The 25,642-nt window shown below is 46.8% G+C and overlaps 1 protein-coding gene across 4 annotated transcripts; it reads left to right on the top strand.

Annotated features, from left to right (window-relative positions):
- Window positions 1-1,469: 1,469 nt before the first annotated feature.
- On the top strand, window positions 1,470-24,353 carry GOLM2 (golgi membrane protein 2). 4 transcript variants are annotated; one of them, XM_080626503.1, is made up of 11 exons: window positions 1,470-2,087; window positions 8,287-8,341; window positions 9,462-9,564; window positions 10,536-10,626; window positions 11,524-11,668; window positions 12,288-12,368; window positions 12,702-12,800; window positions 14,180-14,353; window positions 18,610-18,777; window positions 22,735-23,454; window positions 23,747-24,353. In XM_080626503.1, exons 1-10 carry the CDS (start codon window positions 1,761-1,763, stop codon window positions 22,803-22,805), a joined length of 1,314 nt encoding a protein of 437 aa, XP_080482629.1. In that variant the 5' UTR covers window positions 1,470-1,760; the 3' UTR covers window positions 22,806-23,454; window positions 23,747-24,353. The 4 variants fall into 4 exon arrangements, with proteins under 4 accessions (XP_080482629.1, XP_080482631.1, XP_080482630.1 ...); XM_080626505.1 differs by lacking the exons at window positions 22,735-23,454; window positions 23,747-24,353 and adding an exon at window positions 14,751-14,916 and having other exon boundaries at window positions 18,610-18,739; XM_080626504.1 differs by lacking the exons at window positions 22,735-23,454; window positions 23,747-24,353 and adding an exon at window positions 14,742-14,916 and having other exon boundaries at window positions 18,610-18,739.
- Window positions 24,354-25,642: the final 1,289 nt, after the last annotated feature.

Here is a 25,642-nt window from a genome sequence, read left to right as displayed (position 1 = left end):
AAATCAGCGTGCTCTCTTATGCAGTGTACCCACTATTCTATATCTAATTATACAGAACATTCTTAACTCTACAGTTGTAGTTCCACTATTTAAAAAGAGAAAAAAACTCTGAAGTGAGTCAGAACAACACTGCAGCCAAGAAACACCAAATGAAGTGCCAGCAGGAACACTGGAGAGGGACAAGGGCCTGTAGGGCCAGGCCAAGGGGAATGGCTTGAACCTGCCAGAGGGGAGACTGAGATGAGCTCTTAGGCAGAAGCTCTTCCCTGTGAGGGTGCTGAGGCGCTGGCACAGGGTGCCCAGAGAAGCTGTGGCTGCCCCATCCCTGGCAGTGTTCAAGGCCAGGTTGGACACAGGGGCTTGGAGCAAGCTGCTCCAGTGGAAGGTGTGAGCTTTAAGGTCCCTTCAACCCAAACCATTCCCTTGTTCTGCGATTCTATGAAGAGAGATTTCTGAGCAGACTTTCACACGTTGGTAAGAAACCAGCGCACCAAAAACCCCCTGTTGCTCAGAGCTCAAACTCTTGTTATGTTTAGAGTGCATTTACATTATTTAGACAAACATTTCCTTTCCCACAGCTTTCAGGTTTGCACAAAAGGAGTGCACCCAGACAGAACCGGCTCCAAGGAGCGGACCGGAGCCCCTGTAAGGATCAGCTGCACCACGAGCTATGATTTGCCACGCTACATTTAGAACATGAATCGACACTGCCATCTGCGGCAAGCAGATTGCCAAATTAATTGCCTACCAGCACAGAAGCAATTAAAAGTGCCAATATGCAAATATTGGCATGCGAGTATGGTATAGAGGTGCAAGAGAGAAAGGGATATAAATACACACACTGTGACACCACTACAGCTGACAGCTTCTGCATGATGTATGCTGCACCTCAGCAATGTATTTTACGCGTTATTCCTTAAATGTTGTTTTTACTCCTTTCCGGAGGAAAACCACTCCCCTTGTTTCTCCACATCCCCTCAGCACCGTCCTGCAACCTGGAGCGGCTGCGGTTGTACTGCAGGTACAAAGCGCTCCAAACCCTCTCTCCTGCCCGAGGTGCTTGGCCACAGGAGCGCAGTGGAACTACCTGACCACCACCACAGAAAGGGGGGGGGTGTGTGTGCGCAGGCTCTGAGGCGGTGCAAACCCGCATGCCCGCCTTTGTTGTCATCCACCTCCCCTCAGGAAACGCGTGTCAGGAGAAGCGCTGAGCAGCCAACACCGCTTACTCCCGCGTAGTTTCGGCACAGCCCGCAGACCCGGCTCCCGGTGCCACAGCGGATGGACGTGTTAGTGCTGCTAGTGGTGCCCGTGCCCCGGTACAAAACCACCCCCCCACCGCACCGCCCTCCCCGTCCCACCCGCACAAGATGGCGGAACCGTGGCGGCGGGGGCCAGGCTCTCGCGAGAGGCAGTGGCGGAAGGGGCGGGGCGCCAGGCGGAAGAGCCCGGTGCCGGCCGGTGCGGTGGGCGGGGCGCCGCGGTGGCGGTCCCTGCGCAGCGCTGCGGCCTGACCCAGCTCCGGTACCGCGGGTAGAGCCCGGGCAGGCGCTGCCTCGGCCCGCCCCGCGCAGCCGCTTCGCTCTCCCCCGCTCTCTCCTGCCCCCGGGGATGCGCCCGGCCTCCCGGGGCAGCTCCTCTGCCCGGCGTTGGGTTCCCTGAGCAGCCTTCCTCGCGCCCCCAGCCTGACCCTGCTGCTCCCCTCTGAGGCTCGGGCGGAGGCGGGGAGCGGGTGAAGGCCCCGCCCGGCGCTCTCCTCCATGGTGGGCTTCGGGGCGAACCGGAGGGGCGGCCGGCTGCCCTCGCTTGTGTTCGTGGCGCTGATGGTGGTGATCGCCATCCTCGCCTTCAACTGCTGGAACGCCTCGTCCCGCCAGGCGCTGTTGCAGGAGGAGCTGGCCGAGCTGCAGAGCCAGGCCAAGCGCACCGAGGTGGCCCGGGGCCGCCTGGAGAAGAGGAACTCGGACCTCATGGGCAAGGTGGACTCCCACAAGAAGCAGCTGGAGCAGAAGGAGGCCGACTACAGCCACCTGAGCAGCCAGCTGCAGGCCAGGGACGGCCAGGTGAAGAAGTGCGAGGACAGCAAGGTAAAGAGGGGGAGACAGGAGGCTCTGCCCTTTGGCCGGGCTCCCCGGAGCCCCGGGCGGGTGAACCGGGCCCCCGGAGGTGTGTCGGGCTTGGTCGCTGTTGGAACATTCGCAGTATGCTCGGGTTTCTGAAAGCATCCCAGAAAAGAGCTGAAAGTGCCCAGCACGGGCGGTGTGTGTGCAGACAGTGGAAACCCGAGAGCTCGCTGATTTCCAGACTACTGTTTTGAAATGTATTCATTTTCCTTCAGCTTTCCTCGTCTGCTGATCTGTGATCAAAAAGCTGTTCACAGCCTTAAAACAACGGTTAGTTTGGCCTCAAGGAAAATGACACAAGTCTAATGCTCAGGTGCAGGGCCCTGAGCTCGCCTGGCACAGCACAGCCTGGTCCCTGCCTGTGCTTGGGGCATAAAACCCTGCTGCTGCTGAGGCAACGTGTCATTTTCCCTAGCTGGGAAGGAACAGGCCAATGTGAAATCCAGCCTGTCCTTTTGTGTGGGGGCGGCCTGGGGATTACTTTTGTTGTGGAAGGGAGGAGGAGTTCGTGCATCAACTTTCATGATGATCACAGGCAGCTGGTACAGAGGAGTTACACGGACGAGCTCTTGTACTCAGCCGTGCACGGCAGCGGGTACTCTATTTGTATGCAGTTCCCGGTTTTGCTAAGGGAACGCTGTTTATCTCCATGGGATTTATGGAAATGTCACGCTCTCAGCCTTGTTGGTCTCTGAATTTGTTTTTCGGGCCCTTTCATAAGACACATTTGATGAGCAGTGTAAGAAAATGCATTTAGTTATCCCAGAAGCAGCTGAATACATGCACATCTCATTACAGAATGAGCCTCCTTCAAACCAATGAACTTTGTGTTAAAGTTATGTTTTCTTTCCTGCTGAACCATTAAAATGAACCCATTTGTGTGTTCAGCAAACGTGGCACTTTGAGTTTATTTTTGTTTTCTGAAATTGGAAGAAAAAGCCTGATCAGATTTGTCATGGGGGATACCAGTGCTCTCCACTGGAAACTAATGCCACTAACACCGGGATAAATAATACTGTGATACTCTGAAATCTAGATTTTGTTAATAAATAGGTATTCTATCCACATCAAAGTCTGAGTAAGAGCTGAACTGAGATTGCAGCGGTTGGATTCCAGCCTGAATGACTCTGTGACTCCAGAGCAGTTAGGTTGTAACAAAGGTGTTTCCCTTGTAGAAGACAGAAACCCAGCAGTTTTCAAAACGTTTGGGGTTTTTTTTTTTTTTTCCATTGTTGGCTTTTTTGAATTAAACTTCTACATGGAAACAGAGGACAAATAGGTTTAGTTGTTCTTTGCCCTCTTCAGTAAAAGCAAGCATCCAAAGGTGGGAGTAGCTTCAAAACAGTACAGGTGGTGGTCAGTGCCCTGGAACTCTCTTTCTTGGGCTGTTGAGGGTACTAAAATTAGGGGAGCTCACAGCTAGGCTGGAGAAATCAATGGAGGAAAGCTGCTGATGCTTGGTAAATGCATTGAAACTACCTCCAAGCTGTAGGAGAAGTGGCCAAGGATCTTCAAGGGGAGGTACTGTAGGTGGATGCTGGTGGTGTGGTTGTTCTTTCTGTGGATGAGGTTGGGTTCCTGTTACTGAGCCTGCATTCATAGGGCAACAAACTTGTTTCGTGCATCATTGGCTGCCAGGTATCCAGCTCCTCAGTGACATTCAAGTAAGCCATCAGTTGCTGGGCTGTGTGGCAAGGCTGGCTTTTAATACAAGACATTTTGTATATTTCTGTAAGTCTTTCATGTTTTACAATAGGACACCAGGCAAGGAAATGAGGGGGTGAAGTGAGAGTGCCTGGCAAGGGTTGCTGGAAGCCAGAGCCTGCTCTGATGCATGATGCAAACTAAGGTGCTGTTGAGCTGCACCTGCCTGCTGACCACTTTGTTGTTCTCCATAAACCTGGCCAGTCTTTGGACACTCTGAGTCGGGAGGGGACCAGGAGAAATGTGACCAGTAAAATGCACAACTTAATTTTATGGTTGTTGTGTGCATACTGCAGTATATGCCTTGGATCCTCATTCTTTGTTATAGAAGCTGCCACTTAAGGCCAAAGGAGCCAATAGCCTTTGAATGTCCCCTCTTCTTTTGTTCAAAATGTTCAGTAGGCCTTAACAGGCAAGAGCAGCAGCCTGGTTTATCAATAACCAGTCCCTGTCCCTTTCTTCTTTCCTCTCATGTAAGCTCCTATAATGTTTTCAGTGGCAACAGTCCTGGTTGGTTTTTTCCTTCTAAAACACTCCCTTAAGTGACTAGAGAATAAAGCTCTGCTTTAGGGAATAAAGATCTGTCACAGAAAGAAGTAGTGAGTAGAAGGTACAAAGTGTCTGACCAAAAAAGTCTTGAAGGATAATTGTTTTTCTCTCAAAATAGAATTGGCAAGGATGTTCTTGGAACAAACTGGGTTTTACCAACAAACCGTTTGTGAAATGCAAAAGCCAGAACCAAACACCATCACTGGTAACTGCCAGGTAGCAAGTGATCACAGCAGGTCTTCGCTTGTTTCATAGAAAATTCCTGTGAGAGATGCTTCTCTGGTGGTTCTCAGAGCATCAGTTCTGCTTCGTGCCCCTGTGTCTCCATAAGGGTTTCTTTGCCTTGTGGTCATGCAAATTGGGTGTTCATTTCCCAGGGTTGAGGCAACTTGGGTTTCTGCAGGCAGCTTTCTCCTCACTCACTGGTCTCTGTAGTCAAGCCCAGACCCTTGTGTGTCTCCGCCCTCCTGCCACGTTTGCAGCATGCCATTCACTGCACCAGGATGTTTGCTCTTGGGAGCAAGTGTAGGAGTGTGACCTAGTGTCTTGTGGAGTTTCAGTTAGAAAAGAAAAAGCCTGAGTTCTTGGGGTTTTCTTCTCCTGTCACAATGTGATGAGCTCATGGTGGTCTCTCGGACCCTGGAACAACCAGAGGAGTTTTGGAAGCAGGCAGGCAGGCAGTGATTGCCCTGCTGTCTGGGAGGTGATGTGTGTGGGTACCATTAGTTTCCTGAGTATTTCATGCTGCTTTGCAGCATACTGTGAGGAGGCTTTTTCTTCTCCCCATCACTTTACACATCCCTTTGCAATAAGCTCAGTAAGATGACTGAAGGGCAGGGATGTGTGGTGGAGAGCTGCCAGATGGCAGCCACCCGGTGTGTGGGGGTTCAGAGCTCTATGGTTGCCATTGCGCCTATCTCATCCCAGAGCTATGGCTGGTGCCCCGAGGTGGTGTTTCACAGGATGGAACTGTGTGGTAAAACATCCTTGGGAGCAGCTGGCTATATTATTTGTTGCCAAAACTCCTTGATAGCTCCTCAGTTTGCAAAGCTGTGATACTGAATGATCTTCCATGCTTACCACATGTTCCTGATGATCAGTGTAATCCCTGATGCTGTACATTAGTAGCATGGTCATAGCAGTGTCTATTCTGAAAAAGGCAGTTGGCGACATTAGAAGGGTCTTGTGCAAAGAGGCTTTTGAGCAGCTCTCCTGTGCTGTTCCTGCAAATGCTTTAGCAATGTGTTGGCTTCTGAAGCTGCACTCTGGAGCATGGACACTCGTGCTGCTTGGACAGGCAGCTCAGAGGGTGCTCTTGTTGGGTAAGAAAATGCCTCCCAGGGAGGTAGGATGACTATTTACCATTATCAGAAAGCAGCATCATCTGTGTTCTGTCCTGCCATCCATAGAGATAAGCTCCAGCCTGCTCCTAACTTCTTTTTCTAACCTCATCTTTCATTACAGGACACGACATTACCCTCCAGGCAGCACTGGGAGGGTTGTCTTGCATGTACAGAGCTCTGGCATGCACAGGATTTCCGATGTTTTTTTCCTGTGCGGAGCTCATTGGGCTCCAGAGAATTTCTTTTGTACATCCCAAGTGCTTTGGAATGGATCTGAGAAGCCGCTGAGAAACAGAACATACAAATAGGACTAAAGGAGGACACAGCTCAGAAAGAACTGGACTTGTGCCATGGTTTGTGGAGTGTGTTTTTTTGCATGTGTAGGTGGAACAGATCCCATGAATCATAAAAAAGCTTCTTCCCTTCGTATCCTTCAGATGAGGGACATTTGCTGTCAGCTGAGCTGTTTTGGATATAAATCCTGTCACTTCTCTCTGGAACTCAACATCACCAAGATGAAAGATTGTGTGATAAAACTGATGCGATCTCCAAATCAAACCCTGTAGCAGACAGGCAGCCCTCCCGCAGCTTATGGCGAGTGCAGTGTTTTATGGGATGAGCAGAAGCAAGCCAGGAGGAAGACTTCATGTATGATGAATTCTGATAGATGAAGGTTTGAAAACAGAACCTGTCACTTCCCTCCTTTGTTGGTAGATTTATTGGGCTCTGGGAAAGAACCACTTTAGAGTGGAGGAGAGGAAAGATTTGGTCATTATTGCCAGTGGCTTTGCGAAATAGGAAGGGTGCTTTTGGTTAATGCTCAACAATCATGATTTGTACCTGTTCCCCCATCTTGGTGTTGGCTTGATGGAGAGCTGGTTGCCTGTTGGAATGGAGGGGCTCGGTGGTTACTTCTGCCTGTGCTTCTGTGTGAAGTCCAACACAGGCTTTCATTTAACTGAGTGTTGTTCTTTGTGCATCCTGTAACTGGAGTGCCCTGAACCTCTTGGTGGGCAGAGCATGTGTGTGATTGTTGCTCCAGTGTGTGGCTTGAACATGCCGAGGCTGCTCCTCACATGTCCCTGGGCTGTTCCCATTTTGTATGTGTCTCAGAGCAATGTGGTCAGGGATCTCGGGTTACCAGGAGATTGCATCATCTGCCATTCTTCCTAGTTTTGGGAAAAGCCTGTGAAGTGGCTGAGCCTTCCCCCCGAAGGTGGGAGCGTGGTGGTGGTGGTACCTCTTGGCTTGGTTCTCAGCCTGGGGCAGGGTTTGCTGCCAGCATCACCCATCTATGCAGTGTTGAGCCAGGACACTGCAGTCTGGCACAGAGCAAGTGCTGGCCGGAGTGCTGTGTTCCGTGAGGAGCCTCTGGGATGTGGCTGGAGCTCTTCCCTGGACCAGTGCCTCCCTGTACGCTGTGTTCTGCGGAACATCACGGCTTCAGCAGTTCTGGTATGGCCGGAGAGCTCCTGAAGTTGGAAGTGCTGCCTCAGCCATGTGGGACACATTGAATCCCAGGGTCCAGAGTCTGTGTGTCTCTTAAAAAATACTTCATGCATGTTTTTGTGTTTAAAGACATGAAGAATTTGCTGAAAGGGAAGGCAGAGGTGGGTGAAGGAAGCCTTAAAGTGAGGACATAATGTCTCTTGTTTGGTTTGACAGGAAATGTAGGTAACTGACTCAGCCACTGAGCTTCAGAATCCCAGTGGGAATTGCAGTAGCCTGAGTGTGTCCCATGTCAGAGCAGGGCTGCTTGTGCCTCAGTTTGTTATTCAAGAGGTAGTTCTGACCTTGCAACCCAAGAGTCACAGGCCTCTTTCAGCTCCCTTTCTAGAGTTACTGCTTACATCGATCATGAAGCTGCAAGAGAAAGAATTACAGCATCAGTGTTGCCTGATGAGTTGTGGGTTTTTTTCCCCTTTCTTAGTATGTTCTACATGTACATCTTTCTCTTTGTTTCTGCTGTGTTTTGTCTTTATGTATGTCTTTGTGTAAGAACAAAACAAAGCATCTTTACTTATTGCACATGCATTTCTCATTTCTTGTAACTGCTATTTATTTCCTTACTAAAAATACCTAATGAAAAGCTGGTGTGGAAGGCTGTGGTGTTGGATTCCCTCTTAAAAATAAAGCGTGTGTGGTGAATATTTGGTAGCATCACATCACTGGTTTACTTTAAATAGCCATTAGGTAAAGAGTGGTTGTGCTGCTGATGCTGTGCTTATTTTTATACCCTTGCCTTTGACACTGAGGATGCTCCGAGGCTTCCTGCAGTGTCAGGATGCAGTGTGCATCTTTAGTGCTGACAGAATGGGCTTTTTTGGATAGAAATATGTTCTGGAAATCAATTGAAGTCCTTGTTAGCAAGGCCTAAAGACAGTGCTCAGGTTGGTGATATCACTTACAGGTAACTAAATATATATCCCTTGTGTTTACAGGAGCTCCACACATCATTCTGATAATCCTTTATGTACAATGTCTGTACAAAGCAAACAAACATGCCTGAGCCTTCAGCCTCTGACCTGCTGATGCTCTGTACTTACACCACTGTTTCTTCCTTTCAGATTAAGCTGCAGAACAACATATCCTATCAAATGGCAGACATACATCGTTTGAAGGGTAAGGAACTCATGGCTGAACGGTGGTTTGGCAGGTTGGGAAGTTGTGTGTTTTCACTGCCTGGGTACTGCAGAAAACATCTTAAATGAGAGACCAAGTGGTGCTGGAGCATTGTATAAAGTGAAATGCCCCATCCCTGGCAGTGTTCAAGGCCAGGTTGGACGGGGCTTGGAGCAAGCTGCTCTGCTGGAAGGTGTCCCTGCCCATGGCAGGGGGTTGGAGCTGGATGAGCTTTAAGGTCCCTTCAACCCAACCATCCTTTGAAATATCACTATATGTGTTCATTGCCTGCTCTGGATAAGCAAAAGATTGGCTTTTGCTCTACTGTCTGCAGAAAGAACATGTTCTGACGCTGCTCACTTCCAAGAGACTAGAATCGTTTTCATGACCAAATACACAGTTCAGTACAGTTTGGATCAGCAGCATTGTGATACTAAGCATTTGAGTTAGAAAAGGTCCAGAAAACATCTATTGGGGCTGTTCTATGCAGACATGATTACAGTGCCTGCAATGCTCCTGTGTGGGTTTCAGAGTGACCTCGAGCAGCTGATGCCAAACTTTGAACATGCCTGCAGACAACGTACTTGGCACTTCTGCCTCTGTCTCTGGAGGTGCTACTTAAAATAGCAGGAAGCATGACAATTATTTGTAGCCTGAGGAGCAGGGAGAGGAACTTCCAGAACAACTGTGAAGACAGGAAATATGTATTGGCTTTATGGGTAGTGTAAGGTACCTTCTGTTGTACACTTACTGCAGGAAAAGAATATTTCATCATCACCAACCTAGTAGTATTTCTGTGCCACTCAGAATGGCAGAATCTTTAAGGAAATTAAGGAGATTTCCAACAGATGGGTGAACTAGCATTGTGTGAGTCTTCTGAGTAAAAAGGTAAAGAAAAACTTAGGGGGTTTGGCATGGTATGAGAATTGTTCTGTAATTCACACTGACATCTGGCAAACACGAGTAAATTGGCATCTTTGTCAAGTTACTTAAAGAATCTTTAAAGTATATCTAGAAGGAATAACATAAAGCTTGAACATATTTTTAACTTACTTGGCAATACTGCCAGTTGTATCTTCTTCTATTCCTGTTTCATGTTGTTTTTTGCTGTTTGCTGTAGAACAACTGGCAGAGCTGCGTCAGGAATTCATTCGCCAGGAGGATCAGCTGCACGAGTACAAGAAGAACAACACTTACCTTGCAAGGAGGCTGGAGTATGACAGGTAGGGCTTCAAGAACGGTGGTAACTGTGGGTTCCTGTGTGTGTAGTGGAAGTCTGTGCTTAGTAGAAAGTGCAAATTAATGCTGTTTCTGCTAATCCTTGAACTTGCTTGTGCTCACTTGGTGATGTAACTGTGACTTAGCTAGTTGTTTGATTTCAAAGTTCTATTTTTAGTGGTGTTCTGCTCCTCCCCCTAAAGTGACTCATGATCCAAGAAAAATCTCACTTACTGGAGTTGTTCAGCGTTGGACAATTTTAAGTCAATGCATTTTTTTCTAACTTGGAGATCTTGGTTAACTTGGAGGAGTCCAGTTGACAGTTTGACTGTTCTATGATTCTCTAGGACACAGCTCTAGGGGTCTAATTTTATTTCTTTCACTGAAGTAGAAAGCATTGTGTAGATTGAAAGTTGAAGCTGACCTCAGCCTTTATTTATATTCTTTATTTTTTACCCTTTGTGTGGTGTTGAGTATTAGTAGGTTTGTGGGAGACAGGAGTTTTGTTGAATTGGGTTGATGTTGATGTGGCTCATTGGAGGAGTTGGGATCCCGAGCTGTGTCATCCAGATCCTGTTATTTGAGTTGGTGGCAGTCACTGATAATGGTAGTTGTGCATCTTCTTTGGTGAGAGTCACAGGGGGTGATCCTGCTTTCCTGGAGGAGTTAATGTGTGCTGCCACGTTAACTGTGGAGTTCAACTCTCCCGTTGCTTTCCAGGGTTTGGAGACACGTTCAAGGCCTTTCTGTTTCTTTTCCTGTTTTTCTGCTCTGTCCCTGTTTTTATCCAGTTGTGCTTTCTTTCTGTATTCAGTCCATTTCCACTCCATCCCAGGACAAGGCTTTTTGGACACACTATTCTTGTTATAACTCAGGACAAGGCTTTCTGTGCTGCTTCATATTTTTCCCCCTGTTTTATTTATGGGAGAGCAGATGCAACAAATGAAATGTAACTAACAATGTGTTTCTAATCAAGTCTGCAGTGTGGGCAGCAGATCAAGGAAATGAGACTGCAGCATGAAGAAAACATCAAGAAATTAATGGACCAAGTTGTGCGGGAACAGAAGGTAATGCACAGCGAAGTTTTGTTGAGTTAGAGTCTGATGTCCTGTTTGTTTGACTGAGCATTGCAGATATGTGGAAGCTTTGGACATTTCTTCCCTAACTTTTGGTTAAATATCTTCCTGAGCAGCCCTAAATAAGTATTAGAGTACACACATCTGCCTGTTCTGCTCAGTCAGTGAACTGAGCCTTGGAGATGGGGCTTAATTCCTTGCTCTGCTACAGCCTTCCTACATGACATCATTGTGAAGGATTTCAGTTTCTTCTCTGTAAAATGGATATTACTTTACAGCTCTCTAGGGCAGGATCTGTGTCCTTACAACCTTGTATAGGTTACTGCAAAGGGGAACCTGATCTCTGTTGAGGCCTTGAGGTGCTAATGTGATGCAAATAACAATGGCATTTGAATGGTATCAGGGGTGTAATTATGTGGTGCAAGCTGCCAGTAGAACATGGACCTCTTTCCTACAAGCAGACGAAATAACCTGCTTTTCTTTAAGTCTAGTTTCCTTACTTGTCTCTGTTTACAAACAGGCAATAATAAGGTAAAGTTAAAGTAGATTTCAGTCTTTAAAATCTGTAATAGTTTCAAAGTCTCTGATCTGAGGCTGAAGGCCAGTGAAACCTTAACCTGTTTGTTTTACACTTGAACCACATACACCAATATAAATGTCTCACAGCCCCGCTTTATTTCACATTTTGTGTCCTGTGTCCATGCTGTCATTTCCTACCCCAGGACTCAGGTTTGTAGATGGAGGAATTCGGCTGTTGGTCACTTTGGTCATCATGTAATTCAGAAATGCCATTTTGCTTACCCAAGGTAATCATGAATTTGAGGGTATTTGGTTTGTCATTTTCAGGGATGTGTTTAATGCTGGTTTCTTCTGAATTTGTTTTAACAGGACACACAAAAAATTCAGTCCAGTAAAGACACTGAAGTAAGTCCCAATAATGATGACCAGCCGATACCTAAGACTGTTCCAGAGACAGAGGATAAAAACACAGTAAAGAATGAGCAGCCTTCAGATCATGTCGCAAATGGCAAAGGTATCTCTTAGGTTTGTTATTTCTGATGGATAATGAGCCAGTCTGTGGTGTCCTCATACAGAATCCTGCATTTCTCTGAAGTAGAACAGTGAATCATCTCGGGCTGACCCAGGGAAGGAGCATCTTATTGGAGAGCTGGTGTCTGGGGATGAGGAGCCTTGAAACCACTGAGCAATGTCTAGCTGGGAGGAACAGTGGGAACCCCTGGTTATCAGCAGCTGTACAGGAGGCTCCTAATGAGTAATTATTGTGGTCGTGTCCTCCCTGCAGGCCTTGTTGAAAGACAGATGGGGGTTCCCTCTGTTTCTACTTCTTGTGCTGCTGAATCAGCACATTTTGGTATCAGTTCAGTGTCTGTTCCAGTCAGCTTCTTGCAGCAGGCTTTTTGTACTTGGCTCCCAAGAGCAGTAGATCTGTTTCCCATCCTTTTCTGGAGACTGCACTGATTTTGGGAGTGCTGCTCCAGAGCAGTCTGCAGTGCAGCACAAGGAATGTTGTAGTTGTGTTATCAATATCAGATGTATTCTGTGGACAAAGGACTTCTCTCCTGGTCCTATGGCCTTCCACAAGAGGGAGATTGACTGGTAATAAGGCAGCATATTCTATTCTTGTCTTACAGAGAAAATCAAACCAGGAGGAGATGCAGGAATGCCTGAAATAGAGGATAATGACCCTGCTAAAGCTGAAGACACTCCCACTGGTTAGAAGTATTCTCATACTTTCACATTTGGGTTCTTGGTGTTGTGTATATTCTGTTTGAATACCATGTGTTTCATAGTGAAAGCAAAGTTTTAAAATCTCTCTATGGTAATAATATTCAAGTAAAATGGGGTAATTTTTACTGTGCTTTTGAGGTTTGAGTTCTCAGCTGAGTGCTCATAACTTCATTATTTTTGTCCCAGTAATCTTGTATTTTATATTTTAATCTATGGCTTAAAACCAAGAAAACAGCAACAAAGTTGGCAAGATTTGTTAGGGGAAGACCTGGTATACACTGCCTGTTTCATGCTTTTGTCCTTGTATTTTGTTTTAGCTTTAAAGAAGCCACTTATTTCAGCTCCTAAAAGTGAAGCTCATCAACCTGTGTTAAATCTTCCAACTGAACAGCCCCATGCTCCAAATCTGGCACCAGGTAAAATTCTTACTAGCAGGTGGCAAGTCAGCATTTTGTAGGAAACCCACTGTTAATGTCTGCTGCCCTGAGTGTCAGATGTGCATAGCCAGACCCTTCGTGGTGTTTGATGTGCTTGCAAAAAGAAAGCCAATGATCAGTCTCTGCAGGGTACAAGGCTGCGCGTGTCCTTAGTCTGGCTTCCTGAGGCACTGAGGTTCTGTGATCTTTTTGTCCATCCTCCAGTAATTTCTGAGTCTTTTGACCAACTTCAGCCAAATGTGAGAGTTACAAGTTTCAAAGAGAAGTGCTTCAAGATTTCTGCACTGGGCAGAGGAGAGTAGTTGAAATTGGTATCGCCCCTTGGGGGTACTCATTACACAGGGCTGCAGTGCATCACCGGGAGTTGATTGTAGATCTGTTGGTAGCCTGTTCTATTTGGAGATTAAACAGTGGTTAAATTGCTCAATGTCCTGTTCCTGTGAGCAGCTCACTTGAGGGTGACTGGGGGAGAGTTAGGATATGAGAGAATTAAAAGTACTGCAGTGACAGGGGTTGGAACAATTGCAGTTAGAAAGGGCATGAATCCATATAAAATACACTGAAATTTAATGCTCGGGGATCAAGTCACTTTGCTTTAATGTCAAAGAGAAGGTTAGGTTCTATCTGCACCTTTGGCAAGTTCAAATGCTGCCCTGCTAACAACCATTCAGTGTAACACGCTTGTCACATGTGTGTGACACAACAAACAGCTTGAAGTTTATTGCGCCCATCCTTGGGCCCTTTGAAAAAAAGGGCAGCAGAAGCATTTCTTAATTTCTTTCCTTTGGCAGTGGCTGCATAAGCAGATGACAGCACCAGAAGTGGTGAGCTCAAAGCCTCTGTACACATTTAGAGTTTATTATTTCTAAATGTCAAATCTTTTAAATAGTTCCTTTCCTGTTGTTCTGAGGCAGTGCTTTTTGACTTTGATTAATGAGGAAACATTAAAGACAGCAAGTGAAGAGCTTGCTGAGTGAAACTTGGAGTTCAGCAGCTGCAGGTTGTCAGGGATTTCAGGGGAGACCAGGGCTTTCTGTATTCCTTGGTTATGTGTTGTTACTATTATTTGCAGCTTAACTGCTGTGACCTTCTGCAAGCTTCTTCTCAGATCATAGCTCTGAAACAAGAAATGATGCTCAGTGGACTTGAAAAGCTGAATTTTACCAGGAGGATAAAGAAATACATAAACATATTATTGTTCTGGGCTTCATCAAGCACTTAAGTACATACAGAAAATCACCTGAGAAGGTGATGACTTGGATTGATTGTGTATTAACTGTGATGAATTCTCTTTTGCAGTAACTTTGCAGCCTGCATTTGGAATCATGTGAAACCAAACATGCTTCCTTGTTCTGTAGGTGTGCGCAGTGATGCTGATGGAAACACAGACATTGTGAAGCAGATCCCTCCCAATTCTCTCCAGCACTTGAATTTTGAAGAAAACATGGAAGGCCAGAAGGAACACAAAATTGAGACAGACCATATCAAAATCCCAAAGAGCAGAGTTAGTGACTTGCAGAAGATGAAGCAAAGTAAGTTGCTAATATCATATGCTTCAATAGAATAAAATCACTTCAGTTTCTGTCTGTAACACTGCCTGTCTGGGAAGTGGGAACCATTACAGCAGGTGGTCTTCTGGAGAGTAAGCCTGAAATGTAATGTGTTAGTGTGTAAAAGATACACCTTAATGAGGCATCTTTCGTCTGTGTATACATATATATATATATATATATATATATCTATATTCAGGCATTAAGAAAAATATTTGCTTACAGGAATTAAAAATGCTTTTAGAAGTTACTACACATTTAAATAGATTAAGTCAAAACCTTTGACACGTGCATGATAGTTTCTTATATTCACACTATTACTTAAATGAAGTTTTGGACAGCATCATAAGAGTTCAGCCCTTACATAAAGGGTCTTTAGGTGGTCTACTTGTACTGGCCAGAGGTTTGTCCTTCTCTGTGAGGAGTCTTCCAGAACCCTGCTCTTCCGTGTCTACTCGAGGAAGAAGTCGATAGACAGGAGCAAATCATGTGTGTGTTGTGTGTGATGGTGGTGATGCTGCTGAGGCTTAGTGGGCAGACAGCAGGTAAGAACTTGCACAGCCATGCACGGTTGTGAGATGTCTCTGTCATAACACCAGGAGAGTATTACACCTACAGCATCTTCCTGTAGGAACATCACACTGAAGTTTCTTATGGTGTCAGTGGAGATGTAACACTCCTAAGTATTAGTATACAGTATAGTATAGAGTATTCTGACTGGGTGTATTGTAAGCGAGTTATTTTAAAAGAACTAATTCTGATTGTTAAGCATTTGGGTGGGGAAGGGGAACTTGGAAGAAAAAACCCATGTGCTGAAACATCTTTTTGGGTTGTTTTGTTGGGGTTTTTTTAAAGCCAAGTAAGATTTTTCTTTCTATAGCTATTATAAATTCAACTTTACACTTCTTTGTGCTCACAGCTAAGTAGTTTCCATTTAGGCTTTGGTTTCTGTTATTAAAATTGTTCTGTACTCCAAGATGACAGGTTGTTACATCAAAGCAGCATCCTCAGAGCCACGAGAATTGTGAGGAGAAAAGGATTCTGTAGCCTCCTGGCAGAGACCTGTGTGAATGCTGTGGATCAGATATACAGTGGTACAGAAATAGTGGTTTTGTTGAAATAGAATCCTGGACTGGTTTCAATGAGCAGTGAAGAGGATTCTGGAAGCTGGAGTCACTCTCAGAGACATGAAATTGTGAATTCGCTTCTGTCACAAGTTTTAGCTTGGGAAGTTCCCTTCCTTAGAGTAAACTTGTAGATAATTGATAGTGCCTGAGGGGTTTAAGAGGCCACCTGGAATGGCTTCTGAACCATTAACAGCTCTGTGGTGTGATGGTACCTTTCTCAGAAAGGCATCTTTAGAAAGTGAATGGAGGGAGGATGTGAGGAGTTCCAGAGACCCAGCAGCTCTGAGACCTGGAAAGGCACCAGAACAAGCCCTCCATCAGTTTAAACATGACAAGTGGTTAGCACGGATTTCTCAAGAACAGACTCGTGACCAAGGGAAGTGATCTGAAAGTGTGTATTCAAAGCAAAGAGAGCAGTAAAAGCAGAAATATGGCTTTGTTGTAGGCAGATGAATGGAGACTTGGTCAGGAATAAACTGCTGTTTGGTGGGTGCACAAAAGACTATTCCAGGCATAGGTATCACTAATGGTTTTATTTGCAAAGCTCCTGTGAGGTTCACAAAGGTGCATCCTCTGCTCGGTGGTGTTTGGTATTTTGAGTGCTGGATGACCACTGATGTAGGAGGTGCAGCTTCACAACATAAAAGCTTGTGAACATGAAGTAGTCTGCAGTCAAGAACAGGGAAATTCCTGCCCAGAGTGAGTGATGAACAGCAAGTGAGCAGTTTGGGCAAACCGACAAGGGCAACAGTGGGTGTTGGTCACTAACAAATGTTTGAAGTGAGGTTTTTCCTCTGGGATGTGATAACAGGATGTCAGGATGATGAGATGCAGTAACTAACTCTGTTTTACCTAGGCCATCCTCTGGCTTTAAATATCAAAGATGATGGGAAGCTGGAAGGAATTCAGGGGAGAGAAAAAAACAAACAGGGTTTAGTATGAGAGGGGAAAAAGCTCTGAAAAGCAAACCGCTGAAGAGGTAGGGAACAGGCATCAATTTACTGTTATCTTTCAGAAACAGATCTTTTGGGAAGGATTCAGGGTTTTTAATATCCCTCATGGATGTTCTGTTGAGCGGGGATAGGTGTATTCAAAACTGACATGCAGCCTGGCAAGCTGTGCTTCCACCCTGTATCCTGAGATGTACAACACAGTTTTATCAAAGGAGCTGCTTGAAGACCCTGTGCTTGCCAGGTGCCCACAGCTGAAGTGACAGAGCTTCATGTTTCAGTGGTTGGGGTTCTTCAGATGGATGTGCTGTCCTCCCTGGGAAAGGGGGAATGGAGGGACCTGGCTTTGCAGGCAGGAGCAGTGAGTGGGATGGCTCCATTGCAGGCTGCAAGTCAGTTAGCATCACATTTCCTTTTCTCTTTGCTCCTTCGTATTTGGAGTAGCTTTGATATAACAGTGCAGTGAGGGAGAGACTTTTTCTCTATCACCCATTCAAATAGCTAATCCAGGTTTGAGGCAGATTTATTTCCCAATGGCCAGCAGTGGCTGTTTGGAAAGGTCCGTTTGTGACACATCCATGCCCCTTGTGTGGAGGAGCCCAGTCTGGCACACAGCTTCCACTGGAGGTGGTTGCCTGGCTGGGTGTTGGTTACTGAATGCTTCAGACCTTGTTGTGCACCCAACCCATGGGCCAGTAACCAGTGGTCAGGGATCTGTCCTATCTCCCTGGTTTCAGAATCAGGGAATTTCTTCCCAAAATGTGTTTTCCTTTTAAATTTTGGTAGCGAGGTACAGAGCTGGGCACACTTTTTCAGTGCACTTGGGTGTCTTCCATGGCTTGTTTTATATTTGACATGTGTGAATTGTACAGTTCTGTCTGCTTTTCACAATAGGATGTAGTGGCCAGAAATACAAACAACAGCAAGGATTACTCAGTTGGGGATGAACAGAGAATAAGATGTTACACTTCTCATTTCTAAGCAGATCATAGTTTCTTCTAGTTTGAAAATAACTAATTCCTGTTTCTGTACACCTGAGCAGCACTAGATGCGATTCCTCTGCTTTTCTTCCCCATTCAGACAGCAGCATGTTACTGGTTCTGTCCTGGGCTTTGTGTGCTGCCACGTCAGAGAGTTTTCATTGAGAAATCGTTTCAGTTTTATATCTGCCCATTGCAACCCCAACCTCTCTTTAATCCTGGTGCTAAACTCATGTTCTTCAGCTTTAATTCCCTCTGTAATTGCTTCCACTGTGAGTTGCTTAACATGTGCCCCAGCAGAGTGTGTTCTCAGTCCCTTTCCAGCCTGTAACGATTGTATCGCACTTTAATCCTATTTTGTTTCATTTCCACATCATCCCTCTAGACTCAGATCCTCTGCAGGCCCAGTGTCACATTCCTGAAGCAACGGGCACGCAGAGTGAACTGCATTGACTTGAACAGATCTCCTTGTACCCCATTAACCACCAGCTCTGAACTTGACATCACACCATTAATCTTTCATTGTGTGCTTGGATGACTCTCTCATCGTTGTGGAGCTCCAGTTAATTCTTGTGGCTTTTTGTGCATTGTTTCAGTGTCTGGAACTATTCTTAATTCTTTGCTGGGAGACAAAAATACTGGATTCAGAACATTTTGGAAACTGTTGAAGCCTAATAGGAAACCCGACTGTAAAGCCAAATCAATTAGGTAGTTAAAAACAGTCACTTCAGAGGCACAAGGCAGAGCTTTGCTGGGTTTTCAGCTTTAATGGTGTGGTGTGTGCTCAGCAGAGGGACCCGCGTACAGGGTCTGCAGTCTGTTGCTCCGCTGTAAGTAGGAAAATGCTGGTGGTCCTCAGACACAAACCTGGGTACAACCCCCTGTGTCTGCTCTTCAGTGTGTTCAGAGAACTTGTGCTGGCGTTTGGGTAATAGGAGGTGGAGGTTTTGTTTGGGCTCTTTTTCCAGCTTTTTCCTCTGAGAGTGAAGCTTGTAATGAGCGAAATGCTGAGGGACTCAGCATGGAGATACTCTGTGACTTGCTTCTCCCTCTCCCCTGTCCCCCTTCCTCGTCCAGCTGAAGCTACCCCAGCCCTCTCCTAACCTGCCGTCTGCTTTCGTTTAGAGTCTCCCTGTTTCTTTTCTCTCTGCTTCTGACTTAATCCTTTGCCTACTTCACAGGCCGATTCTTTGATGAGAATGAGTCCCCTGTTGATCCGCAGCAGGGTTCTAAACTGGCAGATTATAATGGGGATGATGGTAACGTGGGTGAGTATGAGGCAGACAAACAGGCTGAGCTGGCTTACAATGAGGAAGAGGATGGTGATGGTGGAGAAGAAGACGTCCAAGGTGAGCTTGGGCCTTATCTCCATCCCATTGTGACAAAATCCACTCTGAGTTCACTTGTTGAATTTGTGTAAAGCCTTGCTACATTGACCTGATCACAAACTTCCCATATGAAATGAATGAGCTTTAGGCAATCCTTAAATTTGGTCCTGCTCGTGCTTGAGAGCGACACTCCGGCTGTGGGCAGTGAGAGGCTTCTAGTACCTTATTTTGGTTGTGCAGCTTCTGCTGAAGAATCAAGACACTCAAATTTCCCAGATGGTGGTGCCCACCTCACTGGGATGCGGCCTTGGATGTTCCTAAAGCCATTTCAAACACAGAAGTGTAGTTTTGGTGACTACTCCTTTTGCCATATCCACCCTGAGGCCGTACACAGCAAGGTCTCAGCTGGGGATCCCCATGTGATCTTTGTGCCTTGTACACACATTCAACAGCCTCCTGCTTTCCTCCTAACCCACTTTGCGAGCGGCTGACCTGGTGCAGCCTAACACTCACCTGTGCATGTCACCACCTCTGCATGCGCTGCTGAGCATCACCTCCATCACTGTGTGCTGGGGACCCGCCATGCTTTCTGCCATCCTCCACCTATTGTTCATCACAGTCTGTGAGAAGTTTGCATGTCTGGAGGGGGAAACATTTCCATAAGCATATATAGTATTTCCATTGAGTATAAAATAGAGGGGACCCCCCACACACACCCCTCCCCAAACCCTGACTGATGTTCTGTGGGCATCCTGATTTTGATCCTTATAATGCAGTTTCTTATGGTAGTGTTTCAGACATGTATTCAGTTGCTGTCCAAGCATAATTAATGGGGAAAGCTGGTACAAAGCATCTGATTTCTGTGGGCATGCATTGAACTGTGCAGTGTAAGCGGGTTTTTGGCCAGGCTGGTGGTTTGAAACTCATGAGCAAGCAAAAGGAAAGCGTGGATCAGAACTGGGGCAATTAGTGCACTTGCTGATAGAAATGAGACCTGTGCTGCTGCTCTGTTACACTCTGCTCTGAGCCAGCAGTGGATTCTGGTTGTTACCCTCAAGTAGTGGTTATGGTCATGTCACTGTCAAGGGTGGGTCTCTGTGTGTCCAACTCTGCCCTGCACGTTGAAGCAGCTGATGGCTTGGATGCTTCAGGTTTAGCTCAGTTCCCCTTGGTGAGCAGGGGGTGATGCCCTGCTCCTCACCAGGTCCTTAACTAGACTTCACAAGACAACTCTTGGCACTTTAACCAAGGCCAGGGACCTGTTCCTGAAGCTGTCCCAACTTCTACCACCTGCCTTAGTCAGCCCTTGGGCCTGTCTTTACTGGGAGTATGGGAAGAGGCAGGAGGAGGCCTCCAAGCTCCACACTGGTGTCCTTATTGGCATGAGGACATCACTACAGTGGCCTTCATGGGGAAACTAAGGGCTTTAGGTAGCGAGAGTTAATCCCATGTGTGTTACAGCTATTGCCAGCAACGTGAACAGTGTTCCTGCACACCATGTACAAAAGGGTGGGGAGGATACAGACATTAGTGGAGGAAAAGTGTTAAAGACCACAGAGATTGTACTCATGTAGCTTGTTGTGCAAGGGATGTTTGTAAAAATAAGAGCTCTTAATGAAAGTGGCTTTGTAGAACAGGTTCCCCATAGATGTGGTACCTGTCAGCTCGCTGCTGGCCTTACATGTGGACTTAGTGAAAACCTGTTTTCTGATCCCCCTGCCCTGTATCTGTATAGAGATAATGGTTTACTACCTGGTGGTGAAGACAGAGTGACTTCTGGAAGCCTTTCAACGAAGAGTGGTCTGAGCAGTGCATGTTACTACCTTAAACCCAACTTTCCAAGCCCTCTGTTATGCTGTTTCCTAATGACTTCTTGTTGACTTGTCCCAAGGCACAAGTCACACAGCGCGAGGAGAGGTGCTTCCAGGGGTAGTGTCTCAGGGAAAGTGTCTGTTTTTCACAGGGATGTGTGTGAGGGTGGGACCATGGAGGGGGTTCAGGAGGGGGTTGGACTCGTGTAGGGGAGCAAAGAAATAATTCATGTCTAAAAATGATGAGGAAAACATCGCCTGGTTTTGCATCAGGCTGGAACAAGGCACATGCAAAGAAAGCAGCTCCATTAAACATGGTTTCTGTGGCCACTAGAAATGTGTGGGCCTTGGGCTGAAGTTATGAGAGGCAAATACACAAACCTGAGGGATGTGTCCAGCCTGGCAGCCCAGTGTCCATCCCTGCCCCTGCCTGCGGGGATTTAAACAGTGTTGGCTTCTGCTGTAGCCAGTGTGGTTTGTGGTGGCTGGGCAGAGAAGGAGTCCATACATCAAGTGATACCCTGTGCTGCGCGAGTGGCTCCTCACTGAACAGCAGCACATCTTGTAGATAAGCTTCAGGCTCTCTGCTGGGAGGAGGTGCCCAGCGGGTGCCCCCCTTGCTCACGGGCTGGTGGATAGCAGTTGCAAGAGTGTTGAAGGGGTTCAGACAGCTTCACGCCTAGGGAAATCTTTGCTTTCCATTCCTGTGAACAAGCATCTTTGCTGACCATAAAGGCACAGCCCAGCTCTGAAGCGCAGGAAGGGCTGTGAACGGAAACAAGGGAAGTTTTAGGGCTTGGTCAGTTCCTGGGGGAAGGAGGCTGGAACCCACTCAGGGCAGAGTGGAGTTACTGCAGGTAGAGTGCAGAGTATTAGAGTGTATTTTAAAACATCACTGGAAGAAACACTGAATGTGCATTTCCCTGATGGATTTTTGGCATGTGCTGCAGGAAATGGGTGTTCTGAGCATGCACCAGGTGGGGATTTTTAACTTTACAGTTTTTCATGAGGCTCAAAAGCCAAAATCCAAGGAGCAGAAATCAAGAAGCAGGACAGAGTAGAGTGGTGGAGAGAGATGGGCAGCATGGATCTGAAAGACATGGTGGGACATCTTAGAGAATCCCAGCCTGGTTTGTGTTGGAAGGGACCTCAAAGCTCCTCCAGCTCCAACCCCTGCCACGGGCAGGGACACCTTCCACTAGAGCAGCTTGCTCCAAGCCCCTGTGTCCACCCTGGCCTTGAACACTGCCAGGGATGCGGCATCTTCACCCTTCCCATCCAGGACACAGCTGTAAATCCATTGCGAGGATGAGCTGAAGGATGTGGCAGCCTGCAGTGGCAATGTGCTGCCCTTGCTCCGTGTTCCCAGCACAGCACGCAGCTACTCTGCAGGTCAAGAGGAGGCATCTTGCCTGGTGGGTCAGATGTGTATCACAGTGTAGGCTTGTGGCAGCTGTAAAGAGCAGAACATGTTGTCATCATATATGTTGCTGGTTCTTCAGCAGTGCTGGGAGGGAGAACAGGGATTTCACTGACAAGAGCCTGGAAGGGGCTGGGAGCTGCCGTTCCCGTTTTTAAAAGCCTCTTTCCAACTCTCACCCGCGGGTCAGAGGTGGGAGATGGGAGGTGGTGGCGTGTGAAGCACTGACAGCAGGGCTGGCTTCAGCAGCAGTGGAAGATGCATGGGCCACCTCGGTGTGGAAGGCACCGCCGGTCCAGCCGGAGCAGTAGGTGGGAACAGTGTCACTGTAGCCTGGAGGGGGTCGTACCACCGGGAGGTGCCAGCCTCTGTAGCACCTGACAGTGTCTGAGCTCCAGAATGGGCTGAAAAGTGTTAATGGAGCTTTGCAAAGCAGCCGAGTGTGGAGCTGGGCTGTAGTGGGGGAGTTTGAAATCCTCATAGGAAAACTCTCAAATCACAGCAGAGAGTTTAAACTATTTCATCACCTCCTGAGTTGCTCCATCTCTGCAGCAGGGTTCCAGCAGTAGAGCCGAGGATGCTGTCCCAGGAGCTGACAGCCACTCCAGGCTCATGTGTGTTCTCTGTGTTCCCCAATGAGTTCATTCCCAAACCCAGGCACACATTCAGTGTGGATGTACGTGTTAGCTCCTTAGATGTCTTTTCAGTAGCATTCCATCAGGTTTGACCTGAGTGCTTCATTTGTAGATGATGAAGAACGGGACCTACAGAATGACCTCGACTATGGCAAACCCCGCTTCAGTGATGGCGTCCTGTGAGCTGTGAACAGGGACAGGACGAGGCTGCACCCGAGGGACCCGACGTACTGCAGAACTGAACCATTCCTGCTTCAGGTTCCTTACCTTAAAGGGAGCTGGTAACAAAAAGTGTCACATACTCAAAGTCAGCGAGTACCAGGAGGCCATTGTGTACATATGTGCATAGTTGTACTATTGCAGATTGTATTAAAACTACATTTTTGTTGTTACATTGAGCCAATTACTTAGACTGTTCCTCCTCTGTAATAATCTTTACACTTCAAACCGGTGTTATAAATACGGGCTGACTTGTTTCTGCCATTTAGACAACTTTGTAAACTGGAGAACTTGTACAGTTTGTATCTCATGTAACAAATCCACTGTGGAAACACTGTACAGCCAAAGGACTCCTTTTCTACAGTACCTGTCTGAGGGCCAGCACTCCCACCTTCCTCATGCGTGCCGTGTTGTGTTCGCAGGTGAGCTTCAGTTGGGAATGAGAACAGGATGTTTAAAGAACTGCTCCCTCCTCCATGTATTCGAGGGAAGTGCCGCTCCCTGGCAGCACGAACCACCTCAGTTCTGATCACAGCGACCAAATCTCATAGCTAGAGCTGGAAAGCAGCAGTTACTAGAATTCCAGTGCTTTGAAACCGCCTGAAGTAGTCGTGTAAGTAATAGCTTGGTTTAAAAGGTGATAGAAATAAAGCAGCAGAGCTTGTAGGAGACCTGTGTGGAGGTGCTGAAGAGAGCACTTGTGTTAGGGAGAGGCGGGCAGGTCTGTGCAGCTCTGCAGGGACGTTGTGTATGCTCCTACTGTCCAGCAGCATCCATCCTATTGTCACACGAGTTAATTTGCAGTTCAATGCTTTGATGCAGGTCTCTGTCTGCCACGTTCCACGTTTTGATTTGCTGTAGCAGGAGGTTTGCAAGTTCAATACTTTTTGTATTCTGTGTTTCAGCACTTTCTGAATTTCCTGGGAATGATTCTGTTGATCTGCAGTTGTGGAAATTAAGGTTCTGAACCCAACCTGCTTCTCCAAAAGGGCTACTGTGAACAGGGGGCCCAGGACCTGGGCGGGTGGACGTTCCTCTGTACTCAGGTTCTGATTTGGAGCCACAGCTGAGGTTAGCTCAGTGCCCATCAGTGAACCTCCAAGAGAAGCCCCAAGTTGTACAATTCCTTATTAGGCTGCAGGGATCTCTGACCCCAGTTTTACATAGAGAAGAAATAAACCTTTCAGCCTCTGGCATGGCAGCTCAAGGGGGGTTTGTTTGAGGCTTGAGCTCTTCATTCCACACTTCTGGGAGGCAGATGGGGAAGAGCCCTTTGCATGGTGCAAAAACCAGACACAACCTGCTCAGCATTAGCTCCCCTCCTAAAACGCCACGAGAAGCAGGAACTTGTGCCAGGGCTCGAGGAACTGCAGCCTTCAGCAAATGCTCTATTTAAGCGCTACGATTCTTTTTTTTTTGGTCTTAAAATGTAATTTCACCCTGAATTAGGTGTTAACTTGAATTCTTCTACTGAAAACAACAGTTATGGGTTCTAATAAATTGTTTAAGGTATGTGAGGCTTCTGGTGTTTCTCTTTGACTTTTTACAGTTGGACTAACTTCGGGCTTTGTGGAAGTTGAGGTGCTTTTAGCTGCTTGCCTCTTAGAACACTAAAACCATTTCGTGTTATTCCTCTGAATCTGCTCGAGTGGGGGCTTTTGAAAACAACAGACTCACCCCCTTTTCTGTGTCACAAGCAGTGGTCCCTTGGTGCTCAGGGCCTGTGTTAGTACATTTACCATCTTGAGCGAGGTGGTAAGCGGCAGGAAGGTTTCCTTAAGGTGATTCTGTTCTGACTTTCCCTGTAGCCTGGTTACTGCTGGACATGATGCAGAGTGACAAAACTGTTGGATAACTGATGCTGGGAAACAGGTGAATTTTATCCTTATAGTTTTGCTATAACTATTATATGTACAACCAGTTTATTACATAGAACTTTTCTTGTCTTCTTGCCACAGGCTGTCTCTTTAGATTTAGAAAGGCCCCATATTAAGTTTGTTTAGATCAATGACAATAAAAATGAAAAGGACACTTATCCTTAGCTTCCTGTGCTGACCCCCTGCCCTTCCATCACTGAAATGGTTGCTGCAGCAGGCTTGTGATGCACCCACTGGGTCTGGGCACATACTTACAGGTCAGGATTGGTTGGGCAAACCAAGAAATTGGTGTTTTTCATAGTATTTGAAGATGGTGAAACAGCCTGACCCCGGCCCAGAGGGATGCTTGGCCTCAACTCCTACACTTTGTGGGTTTCTCTGTTCTTTCTTTGAGAAAGTTTTATGGCTTATTTCATGATCAGCCAAGGAAGGGGCAATACAGAGACACGAAGGTGACACACAAGCATGTGTCTTGGAAGATTTCACCTCTGGCATGGTCGGTGCCTCCTTGGAGAGCAGGAGGAGGGTGGCTGATGACACACCCCCAGGCTCAGTGACGGTTCACCAAGGGGCGCGTGCTACCGCTTCCCTTTCCACAAGCACTGAGCTCCTCTGGCAGCAGCAGCTGCTCTGCCTCTGTGTTTTGGGAAGTATTTGGCATTAGCACAGCCCCTATAGAAGCAGTTTGATCTCAGTGGGTATCCTTTTAAGGAATCCAATTTAGGTCATCAAGCACTTTACCCTTCGTTATTCAGTGATCCAATGCTTAAAGAATTTTATTTCTAAGGGGAATTATTCTGTCAAATTCCACTTTGGTAAAAAAAACCAATCCTGTGTTCTTTTGGGAAGGGGCCAGATTGTGTTGAGCAACACTCCGTGCTTGGGGTGGCTGTAGGTGGCTTCCTCATGGCTCTTCCCTCTCCC

Source organism: Psittacula echo (genome assembly GCF_963264785.1).
Source record: "Psittacula echo genome assembly, chromosome: 10".
NCBI classification, from domain to species: Eukaryota; Metazoa; Chordata; class Aves; order Psittaciformes; family Psittacidae; genus Psittacula; species Psittacula echo.
The sequence above is the reverse complement of the archived record's forward strand: the minus strand, read 5'-3'. Positions and strand labels throughout refer to the sequence as shown.